The 18,395-nt window shown below is 40.3% G+C and overlaps 1 protein-coding gene across 2 annotated transcripts; it reads left to right on the top strand.

The window, feature by feature from the left end:
- The first annotated feature begins 1,424 nt into the window (after nt 1-1,424).
- On the top strand, nt 1,425-18,086 carry LOC121319358 (transcription initiation factor TFIID subunit 4-like). 2 transcript variants are annotated; one of them, XM_041256715.1, is made up of 16 exons: nt 1,425-1,608; nt 1,792-2,796; nt 6,178-6,323; nt 6,783-6,902; nt 6,990-7,103; nt 7,727-7,849; nt 8,197-8,286; nt 8,463-8,672; nt 9,091-9,235; nt 11,652-11,766; nt 12,166-12,335; nt 12,724-12,854; nt 12,992-13,117; nt 13,501-13,557; nt 13,694-13,813; nt 16,542-18,086. In XM_041256715.1, exons 1-16 carry the CDS (start codon nt 1,434-1,436, stop codon nt 16,707-16,709), a joined length of 3,015 nt encoding a protein of 1,004 aa, XP_041112649.1. In that variant the 5' UTR covers nt 1,425-1,433; the 3' UTR covers nt 16,710-18,086. The 2 variants fall into 2 exon arrangements, with proteins under 2 accessions (XP_041112649.1, XP_041112648.1); XM_041256714.1 differs by having other exon boundaries at nt 1,425-1,665; nt 16,542-18,085.
- Nucleotides 18,087-18,395: the final 309 nt, after the last annotated feature.

The raw sequence follows: 18,395 nt of genomic DNA, 5'->3' as shown, positions 1-18,395 counted from the left end.
GGACATGTTTTTTCAAATAGTTTGGGAACCGGAATCACACTCAAAATACCACAGGTTCCAATAACACCCGAAAATCCCCAAATCTCCTCAAATGCCAATAAGCTGTCAATAAAACACAAATAATACAGGCAGGCAGCTCCACCCCTTGAGAAGAAGAATCATATTGATGTGCTTCATAAACATTCTGGCAATGTAGTGCAATATTCTAGGATGGTTCTGGTCTTTGTGATCAGTGGACCTGTCAACGCTACACTGGAGTGTATAAAGGGCTGATCTACAATATACTGCAGTGCACATATATTTCAATAGTACTGTATTTTAAATGTTCTTGATTATTCTGATGTTGCTCACAACCGAATCTGTGCATTCACGTCTACAGCTGTTTTCAGCAAAGCTGAACGATCTGACAAAGGGTTAAGGGTACATTAAAGGTCACTCAGCGACCAAAGATGTGCGGTGACGTCTGTGTAGGAAGCTCCAGTGATTCTTTCAAAAACATTCCACGCACACGCGTTCTACATGTCTGGAGATTGGGCTGGCCTTTGCGGGATGCTCATGTTTAGTTGTGTGGCGTTGTGTTTCAGCCGTTAGTTGTTTGTCTGTAATGAGAAGGGTCCTCAATTTGTGCTTTTAAGCGGTATAACTTAAATTTTGGTGTGATAGATACTACAACCTTGCAACAGCTTGTCAACAAACTTTACATTCGACATGATGGTTTGAAGATATTCGCAACGATTACCTGACGACGTACACATTAGCTGTAATTTAAATTCCTTTATTGTTTCTGTAAAAAAAAAATACCTTACTACACAACCAGACTGATACTTCTTACCGTACATTAAAAAGTAGTGTGTGTGTAATTATATATATATATATAGCTTCCAATTGTCATTATGCAGTTTACACATCTGTTAAGTAACCCTGAACTGATAAGTGCATATATTACCAATGCATGCTTTCGACAGTAAGTGTGGCGCCCTCAAGCGCTCAGCCAGCGGAGGTACAGAGCTGTTATAAAAAAATAAAATAAAATAAAAAAAACCCGCCATTTTGAAAGAACCGCACAATAAGCAAAAACGTCAAAACAAATGGTCGCTTGGGTTTTGTATGGTCCCAGTGACTCCAAACCGGGAATAAACACCCAAAAACGTTACAACAAGCAATTCCCGGCATATATTTCAGTCTTATGAAAAGAAGTTGGCTTTATATCACAGTTTAACATTACTAAACTGTGTTCACCCCCTGGCTGTTTCACTGACGGTGCTGTATCATTCTCTCCCTTCTTCATAATGATGCTCTCAACCATTTGTCCCGCCCTTTAAATCAGAGAGCAGCCAATCAGATCTGTCTGGAGTCCCTTCCCTGATGACGTAGATGCAAATCGCGCCTGCGCGGTACCGGCTAAGCCCCCCCAGTCAGCGAGCTCAGTGAAGATGGCGGCGGGCTCCGAGTTGCTGGATGAGGTTTTCTTTAACACAGAGGTGGACGAGAAAGTAGTTAGCGACTTAGTTGGGTCCCTGGAGTCTCAGCTTGCGGGTTCGGGTCACGGGAACTGCGAGAATCGGGGCCCGGTCGTGGGGAATCACATTGTCAGTGCGGGAGTAGGAGGTAATGCTAATGTCCAAGATAGCAAAATGGGACTTGCACAAGACCTGGCGAAAGCAGGTAATGTAATATCGTGAAATGGTGTTTTCCTGAAAGAAAAACGTGTACCGATGTGTGCATGAGATAGTGTAGCTTGAGCTGTGCATTGTTTTTGTTTTTCTCACTCATCTGTTTCCGTTCCAACAGGGGCTGGAGTGCAGGGGGGTGTTATTAATAATACAAGGTCCCAGGGTTCAGCGATACTACATGCAACAACAGGGGTCACTTCATCTGCAGGGTCTGAGACATCGTTAGGACTCAGCCACGGCAAGTCTGTGGTTGTCAGTGCCATGGCAACCCCTGTGCCCAACCACGGAGCGGGCAGCGGCAAAACCGGGACGTCTGCATTGCAAACTTTGAATGGGAGTAATGTAACGATGAACTCTCACGGTTCAGGAAGTACTGCAGCCACTTTCGCTGGGACGCCAGCAGCCGCCAGTACTATTTGCAACAGCAGCGGCAGTGCACCTGCTGTCACAGCGGTCAACAACGGACCTGGATCGGTTGTAAAAGGAAATGTAAATACTGTTTTACCTGCCACCTCAAACACTGTCATCCAGACCTCTTTTTTTAATGCACAGAGTGCTACTTCGACTGTAATTACGTCTCAGACAACGACTTTGGCAACCGGACCTACCGTAACACTTGTGAGGCCCCCTGTGCACACAACCGGACCGGGCACGACGCAAAATGGGAATAACACCGTTTTAAGTTCGACCTTTAATATAGGTAACCTGCCTGCTACCGTGGGATCTGGGATATCGTTACAGACTTCTCTTGTAAACAGCAACCCGTCCCCAGCAAGCGTGGGTACCAGCATTGCAACGCACGTAATGAAGTCGGAGTCTCCCAAAACTATCATACAAACTACACCGCAGGCACTGGCACCAAGTGTTGTTGCAAATGCAGGCAATTTGTCTCTTGGTCAGCCTATGCACTCCGGGCTTCAGACTGTGCCCCCTCAGCAGCCCTGCGTACCTGCAGGAATCAGCAAGGGTCCGGTTGTCCAAAACGTACCGAGGACTTCCACTCCAGCAGCAGTTGCTACCAGTCCTGGCGCGATACGAGCAATTGTTCCACAGGTTTTAGCCCCCCGCATGGCTCAAACACCACAAAATCAGCCAAACATCCAGAACATACAGCTGCCTCCAGGTAAGCGTCAAAAGTTAACGATTAACGCAGCTGTGACACGTTTGGCGATATACCATGAATGTATTACTAGCATAACGTAGTCATTGTCTGTGTAACGACCTCTGCGTAGTAGTACAGTGGTTCACTTTACAAGCATTTTCATGTTTAGCCCTATAACTATTAAAGCATACTAATAATATTGAATAAGTTCATAAAGTAGTCATGTTACTGAATTGTGTATGATAACAGCAATTTAAAAAAACGTTTTGCAATTTTGGTTCGTTATATAATACATTTGAAAATGGCCAGTCCTTTTTTTTTTCTTTAATAATCTCTAGTTATTTAATCGTTAATCCTAAAGTCCTCAAATCCCAAAGTATAAACGTTTCCGAGGCAGGCATTGCTGGCGAAGATAACGGTATACCAACAGCTGCGCTAATGCTCAATCATTGGAGGCTGTTGTTAGTGTGTGCCTAGCAACCACTTTATTCATGTTCTTGGTAAAAAGTTTTAGATGTTTTTGGATCTGGTTTAAGAGTCTTTTCAAAACAACATTCTATATCTATGAACAAACACATTGTTTTATTATTATTTTAGTCATACATTAAGCCCAGAGACTTAAACAGGAATGGTATTTCAAGTTTTGAAGTCGTGCCCTTCCCTTTAACTCCATGTTATAAAGGACAGCAGCTGGTTACACTCCATGTACAATGTTGTGTGTTTAACAAAAAGTACATTAAAAAAGCAACCCTAATATTGCTGTCTAGTTTTCATATGACACTTCTGCATGTTGTTTTCAACCCCAAACAACCCAGTCCTGTTGAGTGTATGTCAGTACCTTGTTTGTATCATTTAAGTTGCATGCTCCTGTAAGGTTTTAAAGTGTGTAGTATTGTATCTTGTTGACTGAGGTATTAGTCTTTCTGCTTGACTTGCGTCTGCACAACATAGCTTCCAATGTAGCTTATTTGAAATAACAGGCAGTGTGAGTAGCACTGCTATAATTATTTTGGACAGATCCAATTGGGTCAAGTAAATACAAGCATCTTATTAATCTCATGTTTATTATCTGTTCAGATGTCTAGTACCAGTGCAAAGCAGAGCCTCAGAATCTTTGCAAACCACAGTACTGCCTTGGTGTTGCACCTGTGTGAGGCAGGAGTTTGGTGAACTGCATTGATCAGATTTACTGCATGTCTATGGGTTTAAACAGGCAGTCAGTTATACTGTTATTGCAGTCTTTAAAATTACTTTCCGGGACACATGCACACACACATCCTTTTTCTCAGTGATTTAAAAAAAAAAAAAAAAAATTATAGAAGAATACAAGTGCATCATTAAAACTAAAGCAGATGTGGTTTTATTAAGCCGCTAATGAGTGCAGTAAAACTTAATGCAATGTAACTGTTTACGGGCAGCTGCTAAAGTTGAATTCACACCCTTTTCTTACAGGGAGAATACAAGTAGTTTAGTCTGTCCACTCTGAATCCGTGACACCTACAGTAGCAACATTGGCAGGATTTGAACAAGACCACTTATCTCTCGCCTTTCATAAGCACTAAATAACATAGTTCTAAAAAAATACAAAATTAAAAACCTGGCAATAAAAATAACCTTTTGATTGGCCTGATTTGATCGCAGTGTGGGCTGAACCTACTGTACTACCTAATGTGTTACCTAGTGAAGTACTGTGTTCTAAAGCTTTCATTTAATTGTAATGTTTTGTACAAGTTATGCCTTTAATAATATCCTGTCTCCAGGGATTTTAATCTAAGGAATTGTATAACATTTGCAGCTGGTTTCACAGATCACGATTAGCACTAATCTATATTGTAATACTTAATGTAACCTTAGGTATGGTTGTTCAAGATCTGGAGTAATCAGGGTGAAAGCAGGTGTTGGTGTCTAGCATCCTAATGCTGGGTCTTCACAGTTTTTTGTATATGTGAATGATAATTGCTTTTATAAAAATCACAATCCTAGTTTGGTATTTACCTGCACGGGACAGTTACTGATCCTCCATACGCTTGCAAACACTGGCGTTCAACTACTTGTCATGAACCAGGAAACACGAGTCCAGATCTCAGACATGTCCAGCCTATCACGTTTGTCTGTTCATTGAGAAGGGGGATTTCTGTCATTTTTCAAGTGCATTCATAATTGGCTTTTGTTTAAAAGCTGGTCTAAGAATCCTATAATAAGTCGACAAAGGGAACAACATAGGCCCCGGGTTCCAAGGACACAGGTGGATGTTGAGTGAAGACTCAATGGATAGGAAACCCCCCTTTTTTTTCACACAGTATTGGTGAGTGCACAGGTTTACCAAGCCAGAGTGTTGGTGCTAAGTCTTTGTATTAAGAGCCAAGTAGACACAAGTTCTGTGCTAGTAGTAACAGGATGACTTTTCTTCTGTTCTGTTGTTGTCTGACTTGGCTCTTGGTTAATACTGTGTATTACAGTATGTACAGCCCTTGTCATTTTCAGGTGCCAGTTTGCCAATGGGATTTTTAATCCCTTGGGTCCTGCTCCTTTTTTGTGGTTTTCCAGGTACTTTACATTAACCTATACTCTGGTCGCGTGAAATGCAGCTTGTTTTCCAGTTTTGTAGATTGAAAGGGTCATTGGTGAAGAGCAGTACCTTTTAAACCTTTGAAGGCAGTGAGCTCTGGCCAACATTGGTGACTTTAATGAAACCAGAAGACCAGACCCTGCTCCCATTGGAGGAAATAAGAACCATCTCAGTGGAAAGTGTTGGAAACCCTCCATACAGTCTGTAGGGACGGGTTCTGCAGGGTGTGCTCTGTATTTATTTCACAGCATTGAGAAATTAAGGCAGCCCTTGTCCCTCCGTTTCACAGGATAGGAAAATATTAGCCACTGGAAGAAAATCCTTATGCTGCGGTTTGCAAATATAACATTGTGTGTTTTCCTTTAATGGTACTCGGTGCTTAGTTGCAGTATATAACCGTCCCAGGACTTTAGAATAGATTCACAGTGCTAGAAAATGTTCCCCAACTGGAAATATTTGATGGCATCTGTTTTGCAGTCTCAACTCCCAGGTTTTATTTTATATGAATAATGATAACATAAACATTTTGGAACCTGTTCACAAAACTTCAAGGACCATATTAAGGATTGTTTTTATTAAGGCTTGTTTTTTAAACAATAATTTCTGTGAATTAAGTCAAGTTCCGACCTCTGGGTTAGAAGTGTATTCTCCTTTTTCAGTTTACTGTTTGAGAGGGTGATTATGATCACATAAAAACAGTAACAAAAAACAAACAAACAAAAAAAAAAAAACATTTCTTAAAACAGTCCTTAAGGTGTATGATTAGGTCCTGTCTGGTCTCAGGCAGCACACGGAGTGGTGTATTAACACAGAGTGGTGCTTGTGCCTTGCAGGGATGGTGCTGGTGCGCAGTGACAGCGGCCAGTTGTTGATGATCCACCAGCAGACTCTTGCTCAAATGCAGGCCCAGTCCCAGTCCCAGAACGCCATGACTCCGCGCCCCGCCACGCCAACCAGCACTCCCCCTGTCCAGCTGCAGGTATTGGCTGCTTGGGTTATTACTTGAATTAATGAAAAGACTGCCCCCTACATGCAGTGCAACTTCAAATTCAAACCAAGTAACTTACTGGTAACTCGCCCCTTCTTGTTTCATTGACATCCCTTCCGACTCTCCTATCTCCACACTTACAGCTGTGGTCCAATCAATTGTGAGGGTGTGCTCTCTCATTCAGTTATCCACGAGGGGGTTTGTCTTGAATTGCTGAATGTATTTTTATTTATTTTTTTAATAATGCACTTTCAAAGTACTTCCAGTAGGCAGAATATGTGTTTTTAGCTTCTACGCAGAGAAGCTAAAAACTAAGCTTCTACGCAGAGTGGCTGCATTTGTTTGTGATATTGAATTACTGTTTTTAGACCAAGAGCATAGCTATTGGAAGTATAGTAGGAAGGATGGATAATGGGTTCAATAATGGTGTGCCTCTTTGTTAATCATCAGGCCCCTGGGACACCCATGATTGCCAGGCAGGTGACGCCAACGACCATCATCAAGCAGACCTCTGCAGCCCAGACCACAGTGCAGTCCACTACCACACTACAGAGACCTCCTGTCGTGCAGGTACAGTAGAAACTGCTACCATGGCTTACAAACATATTTACTGAGATACGTTTATCAAAATGAATGGCTCTTTTTTTTTCCCCGCAGCCCCAGATTGTGCTAAGCGGGGTCTCCTCAACCGCTTCAATGGGAGCAGCGTCCCCGGTGCAGCCAGGAACACCACAGAGAACAGTAGCGGGGACCACAGGGGCCACTGCCACGGTAAGAGACTTCACTTTCACTCGCACTGCTTGGAATACAGAGCACACCCCTCTCCTTGTCTCATTATGGAACAAGACCTCTCTGCCAGACTGCTGTTCTGATGCATACAGATTGAAGATGACCTATTCTCAGCATCTGCATTAGTGTCTCTTCAGTGTTGATCATGTCTCTGTACCCCTCCCTGCTTATTTAGTTGACTGTATTTACATGGGACACAGATATTTCTCTTCCACCCTTATAAAAGTCTAGGGTTATGAAAGAACAGCAAAGTGTAATAAAGCATAGTGAAGACTGTCAAAGTATGGTAAACCATATTAATAAATATGGAAAACCAGGATAAACTATGTAAAAAAATACACAGCATAAGCATGGGAAAAGCATGGAAAAACTGCAGAAATACTGTGCTAAAATACTGTAAACTGCGCAAAACACAGATTTAAATTATTTACAGTAGAGTGGATCTGGACAATAGATGTATTTTCAAAGAAATAGACTGGATTGTATATGAAAAGCTAAAAATACTTACAGCACATTTTGTGTGTATTAACCTGCTTTATCTGTGTTGACTGATTTCATCCAAAAGCTTGCATTCTCAATTGTTCAAGCACTGATCCCCTTTGCAGGAAACCTTGGAAAATGTGAAAAAATGTAAGAACTTTCTGTCGACGTTAATTAAGCTGGCATCAAGTGGAAAACAGTCCTCAGAGACGGCTGCTAATGTGAAGGAGCTGGTGCAGAACCTGTTGGTAAGAAAGAAAATGTACTGTGCACTGGCACTTAGTAAAACACTTCCTCTGTGGTTCCATGTCATGCCCACTTGTGGTTCTAATGTATATACTGCTTGCTGAACTAAAAATATATTTAAGCAAGTTAAAAGTAAAAAAGAAAACAAAAAAAGGTTATCTATGAAACAGTAAATTTTGTTATTTTTATTTATTTATTTATTTTTTAATTAGTCTGAAAACCACTTTAAAAAAAACTAAAATTAAACATAGCAACCACTTGGCCATTTTTCAACTCTTGCAAATGTATTCCTCAACGTTTATCTTTCATGGGTGTATATGTCTATTTAAAATGCTATCTTTTTTTGCAGGAAGGAAAAATTGAAGCAGAAGATTTTACAAGCAGGCTTTACAGGGAACTCAATTCTTCACCTCAGCCATATCTTGTGCCTTTCCTTAAGGTAATCCCTACTAAACATTTTTTTTATTTTTTATGTCAAGACATGTTATTCTACGTGTTTAAAATGTGTGTAAAATTGTAACAGTGTTGTACTTGTTTTAAGGATGATTTGATGTGTTTAATTCCATTTCATTTCATTGTAAAGCTCCTGACCACATGCTCCTGTATGTTTTGCAGAGGAGTCTGCCTGCTTTGCGCCAGCTCACCCCAGACTCTGCAGCTTTCATCCAGCAGAGCCAGCTTCAGCAGCCCAGCAGTCAGACCAGCACGGCACTCACAGCGGTGGTCCTGGGGTCGTCGGTTCAACACTCAGCCGGAAAAGCCACTGCCACACTCACCAGCACCCCCCAGCCTGGGCACACCAAACCAGGGCAGCTCACACCATTGGTAACAATCCCTGTACCCATCGATAACTTTCTTGGAGTAGTGCAGTAGTTCCGTCAAGGAGGATCGGCTGATTGCAGCCCTTCTCTCGGTAATAAAACAACCACAGCACCCTACATGGAGTATTCTGTTTATATATCAAGTACAGTGTATAGAAAAGATAGCGTCTAAACCTTTGCAAAAAGACAAAAATTCAATAAATAATTGTCTTGTATGTAAACAAGCCATACAAAAAATGTAGTGGGATACTCAAAACCTGGACCAGTTAACTGGGCTGCTGTGTTGAGTTATTTTTCCTGAATTGCACTAGCAGTCTGACGACTGGGGGGGAGTTAATGGTTGTGCTGTGTTGAGAGTTTTTCGACTTTATTTTTTTATAAGTCTTAAATGAGCGGTTTTGTAAACCATGCATTTCTTGCAGGTTCTCCAGTCACAGCAGCAGGGGACTATGGTGCGCCCATCCCAGGTAACCCTGACACAAACCCCCATGGTGACTCTGAGGCAGCCCCACAATCGGATCATGTTGAGTACGCCACAGCATGTGCAGCTGAAACCTCTTCAGGCAGGTACGCTAACGGTCAGACTCTTCTTTCAGTGAAACCTTTCACTGATTTTCAGGCAGACCATTTTATTTCTCTCAGCTGTCTAAACCAAGTTTCAGCTAGTTTCAACTATCTATGAACCCATCTAGCAGTACAACGTGTAGATCATGAACTAATGCCTGTTTTCTATTACCTAAGGTCATCTGGCAAATGGCATTAAATGTGTTGCCAATTGTTTCAAATCACACCTCATGTCATGTATTGACAAATGCCTTTTATTTTGGCTGAGCATGGCTGCCATCTACTGGTTGATTACAAAAGTGCACATATACAGTGCCTTTCAAAAGTATTCAGACCTTTCCTATGGTGTCCCATTTTGTAAAATTACAAAATAATGCATGCATATTTTTATAAACTTAATATTTTATTCAAAACTTGAATGCTCAAACTAAAGACTTCTAAGGGTAAGATAAGTTACAGTAAATGTCAGCAAAATCTAAAGAGAAAAAAATGAAATATGTTGATTGCATAAGTATTCAGACCTGTCAACTCAATATTTGGTGGAAGCATCTGTGGCAGCAATTACAGCTGCAAGTCTTTTTGGGTAAGTCTCTGCCAACTTTGCACGTCGGCTTTTTGCAATTTGTGCCCATTCTTCTTGGCAGATTTGCTCAATTTCTCTCAAGTTGCTTGGGGATTGCTTATGGACAGCAGTTTTCAAGTCTTTCCACAGATTCTCAATAGGATTCATGTCAGAACTTTGACTGGACCACTCAAGGACATTCACTTTCTTATTCTTAAGCCACTCCAGTGTAGCTTTGGATCATTGTCCTACTGAAAGTTGATTTTCGCCCCAGTTTTAAGTCTTTAGCAGACTGAAACAGGTTTTCCTCTAGTATTTCCTTTACTTTGCTCCATACATTTTCCTTCAATCCTAACAAGCTTTCCAGTCCCTGCTGAGAAGCATCCCTGTAGCATGATGCTGCCTCCACCATGCTTGACTGTAGGGATGGTGTTAACTGGGCGATGTGGTATGTTGGGTCGCGCCAAATGTAACGCTTGGCATTTAGACCAAAAAGTTCCAGTTTGGTCTCATCTGACCACAACACCCTTTGCCATATTTTTGCAGGATCACTCAGGTGCTTTGTTGCAAACTCCATGCAGGCTTTGAGATGGCTTATTTTTAGTAATGGCTTCCTTCTTGCCACCCTGCCATACAGGCTACTTTTGTGAAGTGTTCTGGATATTGTTGACTGATGCACATTTTCTCCCATCTCAGCCATTGGACTCTGTAGCTCTTTCAAAGTTCTCATTGGCCTCACAGTGGCATCCCTCACCAGTTTCCTCCTTGCCCGGCTGCTCAGTTTGGAGGGACAGCCTGATCTAGGCAGTGTCTGGGTGGTACAATGCACCTCCCATTTCTTGATGATTGAGTAGACAGTGCTCACAGGGATAGTCAGAGACTTTGATATTTTTTGTACCCTTTTCAGTGACTTTGTCCCTGACATGCTTTGAAAGCTCCTTGGTCTTCATGGTTGAATCTTTGCTTGAAATTCACCACCTGAACAAGGACCCTCACATAGACAGGTGTTTTTATTCTGAAGTCACGAGAACCCCTAATATTGCATTGAGACCGAGGCCATTCAGCTAACTGTGTGGCTCGTTAAGGTCATTTTGTGCACCTCGTTAAGGTCATTTCGTGTACCTGAATTAATTTAGATTTGCTACGTCAAAGGGTTTGAATACTTATGCAATCATGACTTCTCCATTTTTATTTCATATTAATTATCTATTTCTTGTTGTTTTTTGTTTTGAATGTGTGGAGTAGGTTGTGTATATAACACATATGAATTCCTACTTCAAAGTGTCATGACTGCAAGCTTTAAAGCAAGAAAATGTGAAAACTTTAAGAGGGTCTAAATATTTTTGCAAGGCACTGTATATTACAGAATATAGGGGGAGGGGGCAAGATGTTTACCATGAACATTCTCTAATTGTATGTGTCAAGACACGATTTGACTTACAGATATTATTTATACCTCAAACCAGATTCATAAAATATTATTTCATTTAATGAACATGTTTTAAGGGCCTTTCCCACTCCCCATGTGAAATGGTGACAGATGAACAACCGAACTGGGTTTTAAAAGCCAACTTAAGTGAACATGTTGGTGTGATAAGGAGACCAGACAGGTGTAAGCAATACACAGGAAACATGCAGTCTGTGATGTACCACAAGGCAGCTCTGAATACTTGAAATGACTTTGACATGAGCATTGAGTGGTATTTTACTGGACCTCTAGGGCAACCTTATGCAAAAGGGTATCAGATGTTGTTTTTCAACCACTGAATTAGAATTCAGCGCAAAGTGGAATTTTAAATGCAGATAACACATTAACATGCAGATAGACTCTAACTCCCTTTCCTGTCTCTTCTTAAGTCCCCGTTGTGAAACACACCGTATTACCTGGAAACAAAGGGCTTCCCCCTGGCTTCACACAGGCCTCTGCTGCTCAGAAGAAGAAACTCAACGAAGCTGCAGGAGGCTCCTTCCGGTGAGAACTGTTTCAGGGTTTGAGGTGCAGAGATGTCGAGCAGCAGAGCGCAAGAGCAGGAGCCAGCACACAGCATATACTGTACTGGGAACGGACACAAAACAGCGCATTTACTCAGAACGCATCATGTTTTCTGTATCCCTTGTAGTTGTGTAACTCGCATCTTACTTCAGTATCGGAATAGAAATGCACTAGTTGTTTTTTTATGCTGCTCAAATTAATTGATTGATACAGTATGGTAAATAAACACAATCTGAAAAAGCCTTGAAAAGACTATTGACACAAAGGAGAATAATCTCCGATCGAGACTGAAAGTTGTACATGAACAGTTTCCAGTAAAGCAGCCTGTTCCAGCACACACTGGTGATGCGAGTACTAAATGCTGTCCCTGGGTTTCAGTGACGATGACGATATTAACGATGTCGCATCAATGGCTGGAGTGAACCTGTCTGAAGAAAGCGCCAGGATTCTCGCGACGAACTCGGAACTCGTGGGCACGCTAACGAGGTCTTGTAAAGACGAAGCATTTCTCTCGACAGCGTCGTTACACAGAAGACTATTAGAAATAGGTAATTGCGGTTACGTTTTTGAATGCTAAATCAATCCATGAATGTGAGTTTTCCTTTTATTTTTATGCTTTCATTTCTGAAGCAGTTTCTGTTATGCAAGCATTTCATTAGATGTCTGAAATCTACTCTCTACATCGTCCTATAAGTTGTTGTTGCTATTTATTGTAATGTTATTTTTTTCTTGAAAAAAGTAATAGCAAAATAAAAAAAAGAAAAACCGTCTTTCTCTAGCTGAAGAGTTTATAGAGCTGACAATAAGAGTTTGGTTGATTTGTTGATTGTGAAAAAGAGCCATCGTCACCTGTTTGCTGTCTAGTAATGTTAAAAGCAGTTTGGCTTTGAATCCTACGGTTATGTATTTTTTCTTTTTTGATATTGTTTCATGTAGGCAAAAAATTTGGAATAATAGAACTGGGGCCAGATGTAGTCAACATTGTGTCACACGCAACACAGCAAAGGTTACAGAGCTTAATAGAGAAAGTAACAGAGATTGCGCAGCAAAGGAATATAGTATACAAGGTAAGATTGTCTACTCCATGTGCTTCATAATTGATATTTAACATAAGACTGAAACCACGGCTGTGGCTGGGGCAGTGGTTACAGTTTCTAATACCCAGAGAGTGTGTTTTCTAAGTGCTGCATGTCGGTGCTTACAGGAAGACGAGCGCTACGAACAGATTAGTGATGTGCGGTCACAGCTGAAGTTCTTCGAGCAGCTCGACCAGATAGAGAAACAGAGGAAAGAGGAGCAGGAAAGAGAGATTTTAATGAAAGCAGCAAAGGTAAGCTCATTTTGTGTTATATACGTTCATTTTTACATGAATAAGAAACAACCGAAAACTGTGTGCTAGACTGTACTGTCAGCGCTTGAGTGCTTTATTTCTAGTTGGGTAACTTTATTCTAGGATTCTTGAGAATTTAATAACGCTAAGTGCTGAACCACTTCATATTAGTAGGAATTCCCTTTCAATCTCTTCATTATTATGAGTACACTGACATCTAGTGGAATATAACTGTACTGAAGGATGGTAACTTTTCTATGTGAAACATGGTCTTTTTCTCTAAAGTTATAGATCTACAGAGTGGCAAAGGCGATGTCCAGTATTCCTGTTGCTATTTAAACAGAGCGCTAACTGCTGGCTCATTGTTTTTGTCTCCCCTTTAGTCACGGTCACGTCAAGAAGACCCAGAACAGCTCCGGTTGAAACAGAAGGCCAAAGAGGTCGGGTTCCATTCTTCAGCTCGGCAGTTCAGCAGGGCTTATTGTGTATTATTTTTCAAGGCCCTTTATTTACAGTTTATGTAGTCCCTTGTAAGACCTACCTTCTCTAAGACGTCTGTGTTCTGCTTTAAAACAGATGCAACAGCAGGAGCTGGCACAGATAAGACAAAGAGACGCCAACCTCACAGCCTTAGCAGCGATAGGACCGAGAAAGAAGAGGAAAGTGGGTTCACCTGGACCAGGGGCTGGAGCGGAGGTATCGTCACATTTTATTCATTAATTTATTTCTTTATTTGCATTGTTTTTTGTTTTTTCAAAAAACTCAATGAATCCGTACTAAACTTGTACAGAACATTATATTTTGGAGCTGATAACATAAATCTAGATGTTGTAACACAACATGGTAAGCCTGTAGGTTTCTGGTGCTGAAATTGAACATGCTACAGTGAACCTGAGCAACAGGGTTTTTTCCTGTTCAATGGCTCCCTCTGTGGGATATTTATAATACTGCAACCTTTTGTCTGACAGCAGGCTCACTGGTATATTCCCTATATATTTGTTTGTATATATTTTGTTATGTAGTATCTCCTTTAAAGAAGTTAACTAGGTGCTATAATAAATTGATCGTTGAAGGTGCTAGTTGAAATAAACTGTATTTAAAGGTTATCGTTTTAATAATAATTAGGGGTGGGCACAAATATAGATTTTTTGATATGATATGTCGATAATAATTTCCATATTGCGATATCGTGTGATTAAAAAAAAATCATTCACGTACGCTCAAAGAGACATACTTTTATTAGTAATACTCCTACAAACGCAGTAATAATACCAATCATTGTCGGTCTCATAGGCAAACACCACACACAAGTATTATTTTACCATTTTATTCCATTGATTGGCGTTTAGGTACCAAACGCTATTTGCGTGCTGCATTAAGCACCAGTGGCCATCCGTTTTGCATTATTTTGAGATATGTGCAACGGTTCATAACTTATACTATTGTAAATGTATTTTTAAAATGTGAACTTTCAGTATTATAAATGAGATGTCCTTTTAAAACATAAAAACGCATCTCACCGTAATGCAAAATTCTGCATGACACCGCGCTTAACACTTTTCGAGGTGTCGTGAATCAGCATTTACACGCAGAGCAGCTGAAGATTCAATTACTTCCAGATTGGCTAGAAAGTCTGTGCTCAGTGAAGTATAGAAATATTTCAATTTTGAGGTGGCTGATGATGGAATAGTAAAACAATATAACAAGACCTTGTTTTTCTACATGGATATTGTAAAGCAAAGCACCACAAAGTTAAAGTAAGTTATTGCTTTTCATATGTAAATATCTGTTGACATCTGTATATGTAGACATTGCAATTGTGTTATTGTATTTTTTCTGTGTTTTGCAAGACTTCGATATTATTGCTATCGAAATAGGCGCACACTATCGATACACAGTTTTCATATCTGTGCCCACTCCTAATAGTAATATCCAAATTAAGACATTTTAACCAGAGGGATCAAATTTAATGAGAGCTACAACTGAAAATACACGCGCCAGTTCCCTGCAACAATATGTTTACGCTAACGAGGTCAACTTAGTTGCAGACAAGGCTTTCTCAGTCTGTTTTTGCCAATGTGCTAATGATGTACATACAGTAGAATTTGTGTATATGAGAAAGTACAGGATCCAAGCCTTATTCAAATGACCTACCTAATGAACCTAAGATTCTCACAGTGTGTCAGTCTAAAACTAAACGATTCAGTTGGATAACGAGGGACTGAGACTGTAATATTTAGAGGGGGTCTTCATCGCTGTTCCCAGAAGTGTGCCTAAGTGGTCTACTAGTTTAACTGCTTAACTTTCCGTTCACAAAAGTTGTGCAAATTGCACTGTGGCACTGGTGGTAGGTCGGTTACACTTCACTGCCACACCAGTGTGTTAAACTCTGTTCACGCGTTGCTTGAGAGAGATTCAAACACAAGACCTGGATCTCAATTAAAAACCATGTTAAAAACTAACACCGTCTGGTACAATAAACGAGGTTGCAGAAATACAAAGGCTTTGTGCTATACACTTAGACAACCGTAAATTACCGTCTCCTCGGCATTCGGGGGGGGGGGGGGGGGGGGGGGGGGGGGGAAATCATGCAAATTGGGACTTAAGTATCTTTTCCCTGGGGCGTGGGGGGGGGGGGGGGGGGGGGGAGGGGGGGGGGGGGGGGGGGGTGGGGGGGGGGGGGGGGGGGGGGGGGGGGAGGGGGGGGGGGGGGGGGGGGGGGGGTGGGGGTGGGGGGGGGGGGGGGGGGGGGGGGGGGGGGGGTGGTGGGGGGGGGGGGGGGGTGAATTAAAATGTAAAAGGCTAATCAGCTTAATGAAAGAGCTACAGCACTACCAACTGTGCACTCAATTAAATTGTCTAGTTTATCAGTAAGCCAATTAGAATAAAAACACTAAGAACCTAACAAGGCGTTTTTAAGGCGCTCTTGACATACAGTACAGTGCACAGTTGCAGTGTTCTCTCCTTTTAGCTTTGTTTTTCATTTCATAGTTTTCTTTGCAGATGTCCATTCATTCATTCAATGCAAATAATCCCTTCAATTACATAGATAATCTTCAGAACATTGCTTGGGCAAACGGAGCCTGTGATACACGTCTCACAACAGTGCATTGCGCATCTACTGTGTTTTGAGGAATTGGAATTTAAATTTTAAAGAAGTAAGAATTGTTGTGCTTCAATGTAAGTGACTTCACTGTAAATAATTTGTTGCCACTGAGAAGCTCATTTGAACAGAATCCTGCTAATTGAAATGTTGATCAATAATGTGTTGGCATTGATTTAAAAGGGAATTGGAATTGAAAAGACCCCAGGAATTGACCCCAGCCCTGGTCTGAATAGTTGTGTGAAGGCAGTGGACTGCATATACTGAATAACCCTGGGGTATGTACGTTCTCTCACACACACTGATTCTGTCTGTTTCCAGGGCTCTGGTTCAAGTGGGTCGCTTTCAGGCAGCCCTTCAGTCGCCGCGGCGAGGCAGTTCACTCGACAACGAATCACACGGGTTAACCTCAGGGACCTCCTGCACTGTTTGGAAAACGAGAGCGAGACAAGCCATTCACATCTGCTGTACCAAGCATTCCTGAAGTAGCACGGGCACCACCGGCAAGGCTCGTGACTTTCCATGGGCAGGAGGGAAAGCATTCATGGGACTTATGTTTTACTTTTTTTTTTTTTTTTTAAATATATACATTTTACTGAAAGTGCGCCTTTTTTTGTAACATGTAGACGGACAGTGGTACAAAAAAAAAAAAGAAAAAAACTGACTTGTGGGGGCGGGTTTGTATGTGTTTATAAATAAAATATTATGTAAAAAGAGTTTCTATAAAGTCTTGTTGTTATAAATATTATTATAATTATTGTTGTTATTATTACAGACTGTGGATTCTATGACTGGACAAATAATTGTTACTCCTCTTTAAACTGAGTTGCCTTCTTGCCAAAATAAGCCATATATTCATATCTGAGCTAGAAAGGCTAAGCAATTAATAACTACCTTTTGTCTGTCAGTAGCTTTTAAGCACCCGCAAAATAACAGCTCTATTATTTATAACATTTTGTTGTATGTGTTTGAGTACTGGAGAGCTATGTAATGGGTTCTCTTGATTTTTTTGCATGTCAGAAAAGGCTTGTGAAGCCTATAAACAAATGCCCATTGTTTTGAATGTTTCATTTTTTAATATTACTTATTTGATACATTTCTTAAAAAAAAAAAAAAGAAAAAAAAAAAGTAAAGACTTTTAATAACTTTTTCTGCATAAATATATTTTACTGCACTGTTTGTTTTTTTCAAGCAAAATTAAATTGCAATAAGAAAGATATCAAATCACTAACTGAGAAGTGTTTAAGTATAAATCAAGTGTATTTAAGAAATAATAATAATAATTCTGGAAATAACTAAATTGCCAGTAATTGTATATAACTTTGGCACATAAATAATGCTATGTACACCATAATTATTTTGCTAAAAAAAGGACTGCATTTAAATAAGAACTACTTTAAAGCAAACAAGAGTTCAAACCCTTCTTTGTACCTATTTTTTTATTAAATATACTAATTTTGTCTTTATATTTTTCACAAGTATTGTATTGAAATTGTTTATCGATTGTACTTTTATGATTGTAAATACTTTTGTTTTCCTTTTTCATTGTGTGTCGTTTTGTGTTTGTTCATCAAGGGGGGAAAAAACCTCTTCAGTGGACTTTAATGTGTGAACTGAATGCTAATCAGTGTTTTTACCAGCTGTTACATCCTTTTTTTGTCTTTTACAGAGAAAAACGAAAAATCAAAATCCCAGACCTGTCTCCTCCTCTTTTCTTGTACATTTTGCACAGTCACTTGTTTATTTGTAAATATTTTACTTAAAAACAAAAAAACTAAAACAAAAAAACTTATTGCTATTGTTTTATATAGGATTGAAAGAGAATTAACTCCTGCATTAAAAACAAAGTTATCTGTAGTTTGGACTCCTGTGTTTTCCTCTTACTTACAGCTGATTCCTAACGCTGTTTCTGAATTCCACGCCAGCTGTCATCCGTTAAAGACATTTTCTGACCTTACATCATGAATACATTTGTGGAATCTATTTATTAGTGTGCTCTTTGTTTCACCTGTGTCCTCGTAAGTTATTTAATTGAGGTTATTAAATCTGTATGACCTGGGTTTAAAAAAAATATTTGACATAAAAATATATATTATATTTACCTGGCTTGATTGCTGTTGGTAGCTGCCATTGAATCCCACCTGAGCCTTACACTTGTGTTTTATGAAAACCACA

The sequence above is a fragment of the Polyodon spathula genome, chromosome 8 (genome assembly GCF_017654505.1).
Source record: "Polyodon spathula isolate WHYD16114869_AA chromosome 8, ASM1765450v1, whole genome shotgun sequence".
Taxonomy (NCBI): domain Eukaryota; kingdom Metazoa; phylum Chordata; class Actinopteri; order Acipenseriformes; family Polyodontidae; genus Polyodon; species Polyodon spathula.
The sequence above is the reverse complement of the archived record's forward strand: the minus strand, read 5'-3'. Positions and strand labels throughout refer to the sequence as shown.

Bases quoted from the DNA above. Each gene is read 5' to 3' on its own strand.
- LOC121319358 (XM_041256714.1), top strand. From the start codon at position 1,434: ATGGCGGCGGGCTCCGAGTTGCTGGATGAGGTTTTCTTTAACACAGAG. The intron at 8,287-8,462 runs GTAATCCCTACT...TATGTTTTGCAG, and splicing joins ATCTTGTGCCTTTCCTTAAG to AGGAGTCTGCCTGCTTTGCG. The intron at 12,336-12,723 runs GTAATTGCGGTT...TGTTTCATGTAG, and splicing joins CAGAAGACTATTAGAAATAG to GCAAAAAATTTGGAATAATA.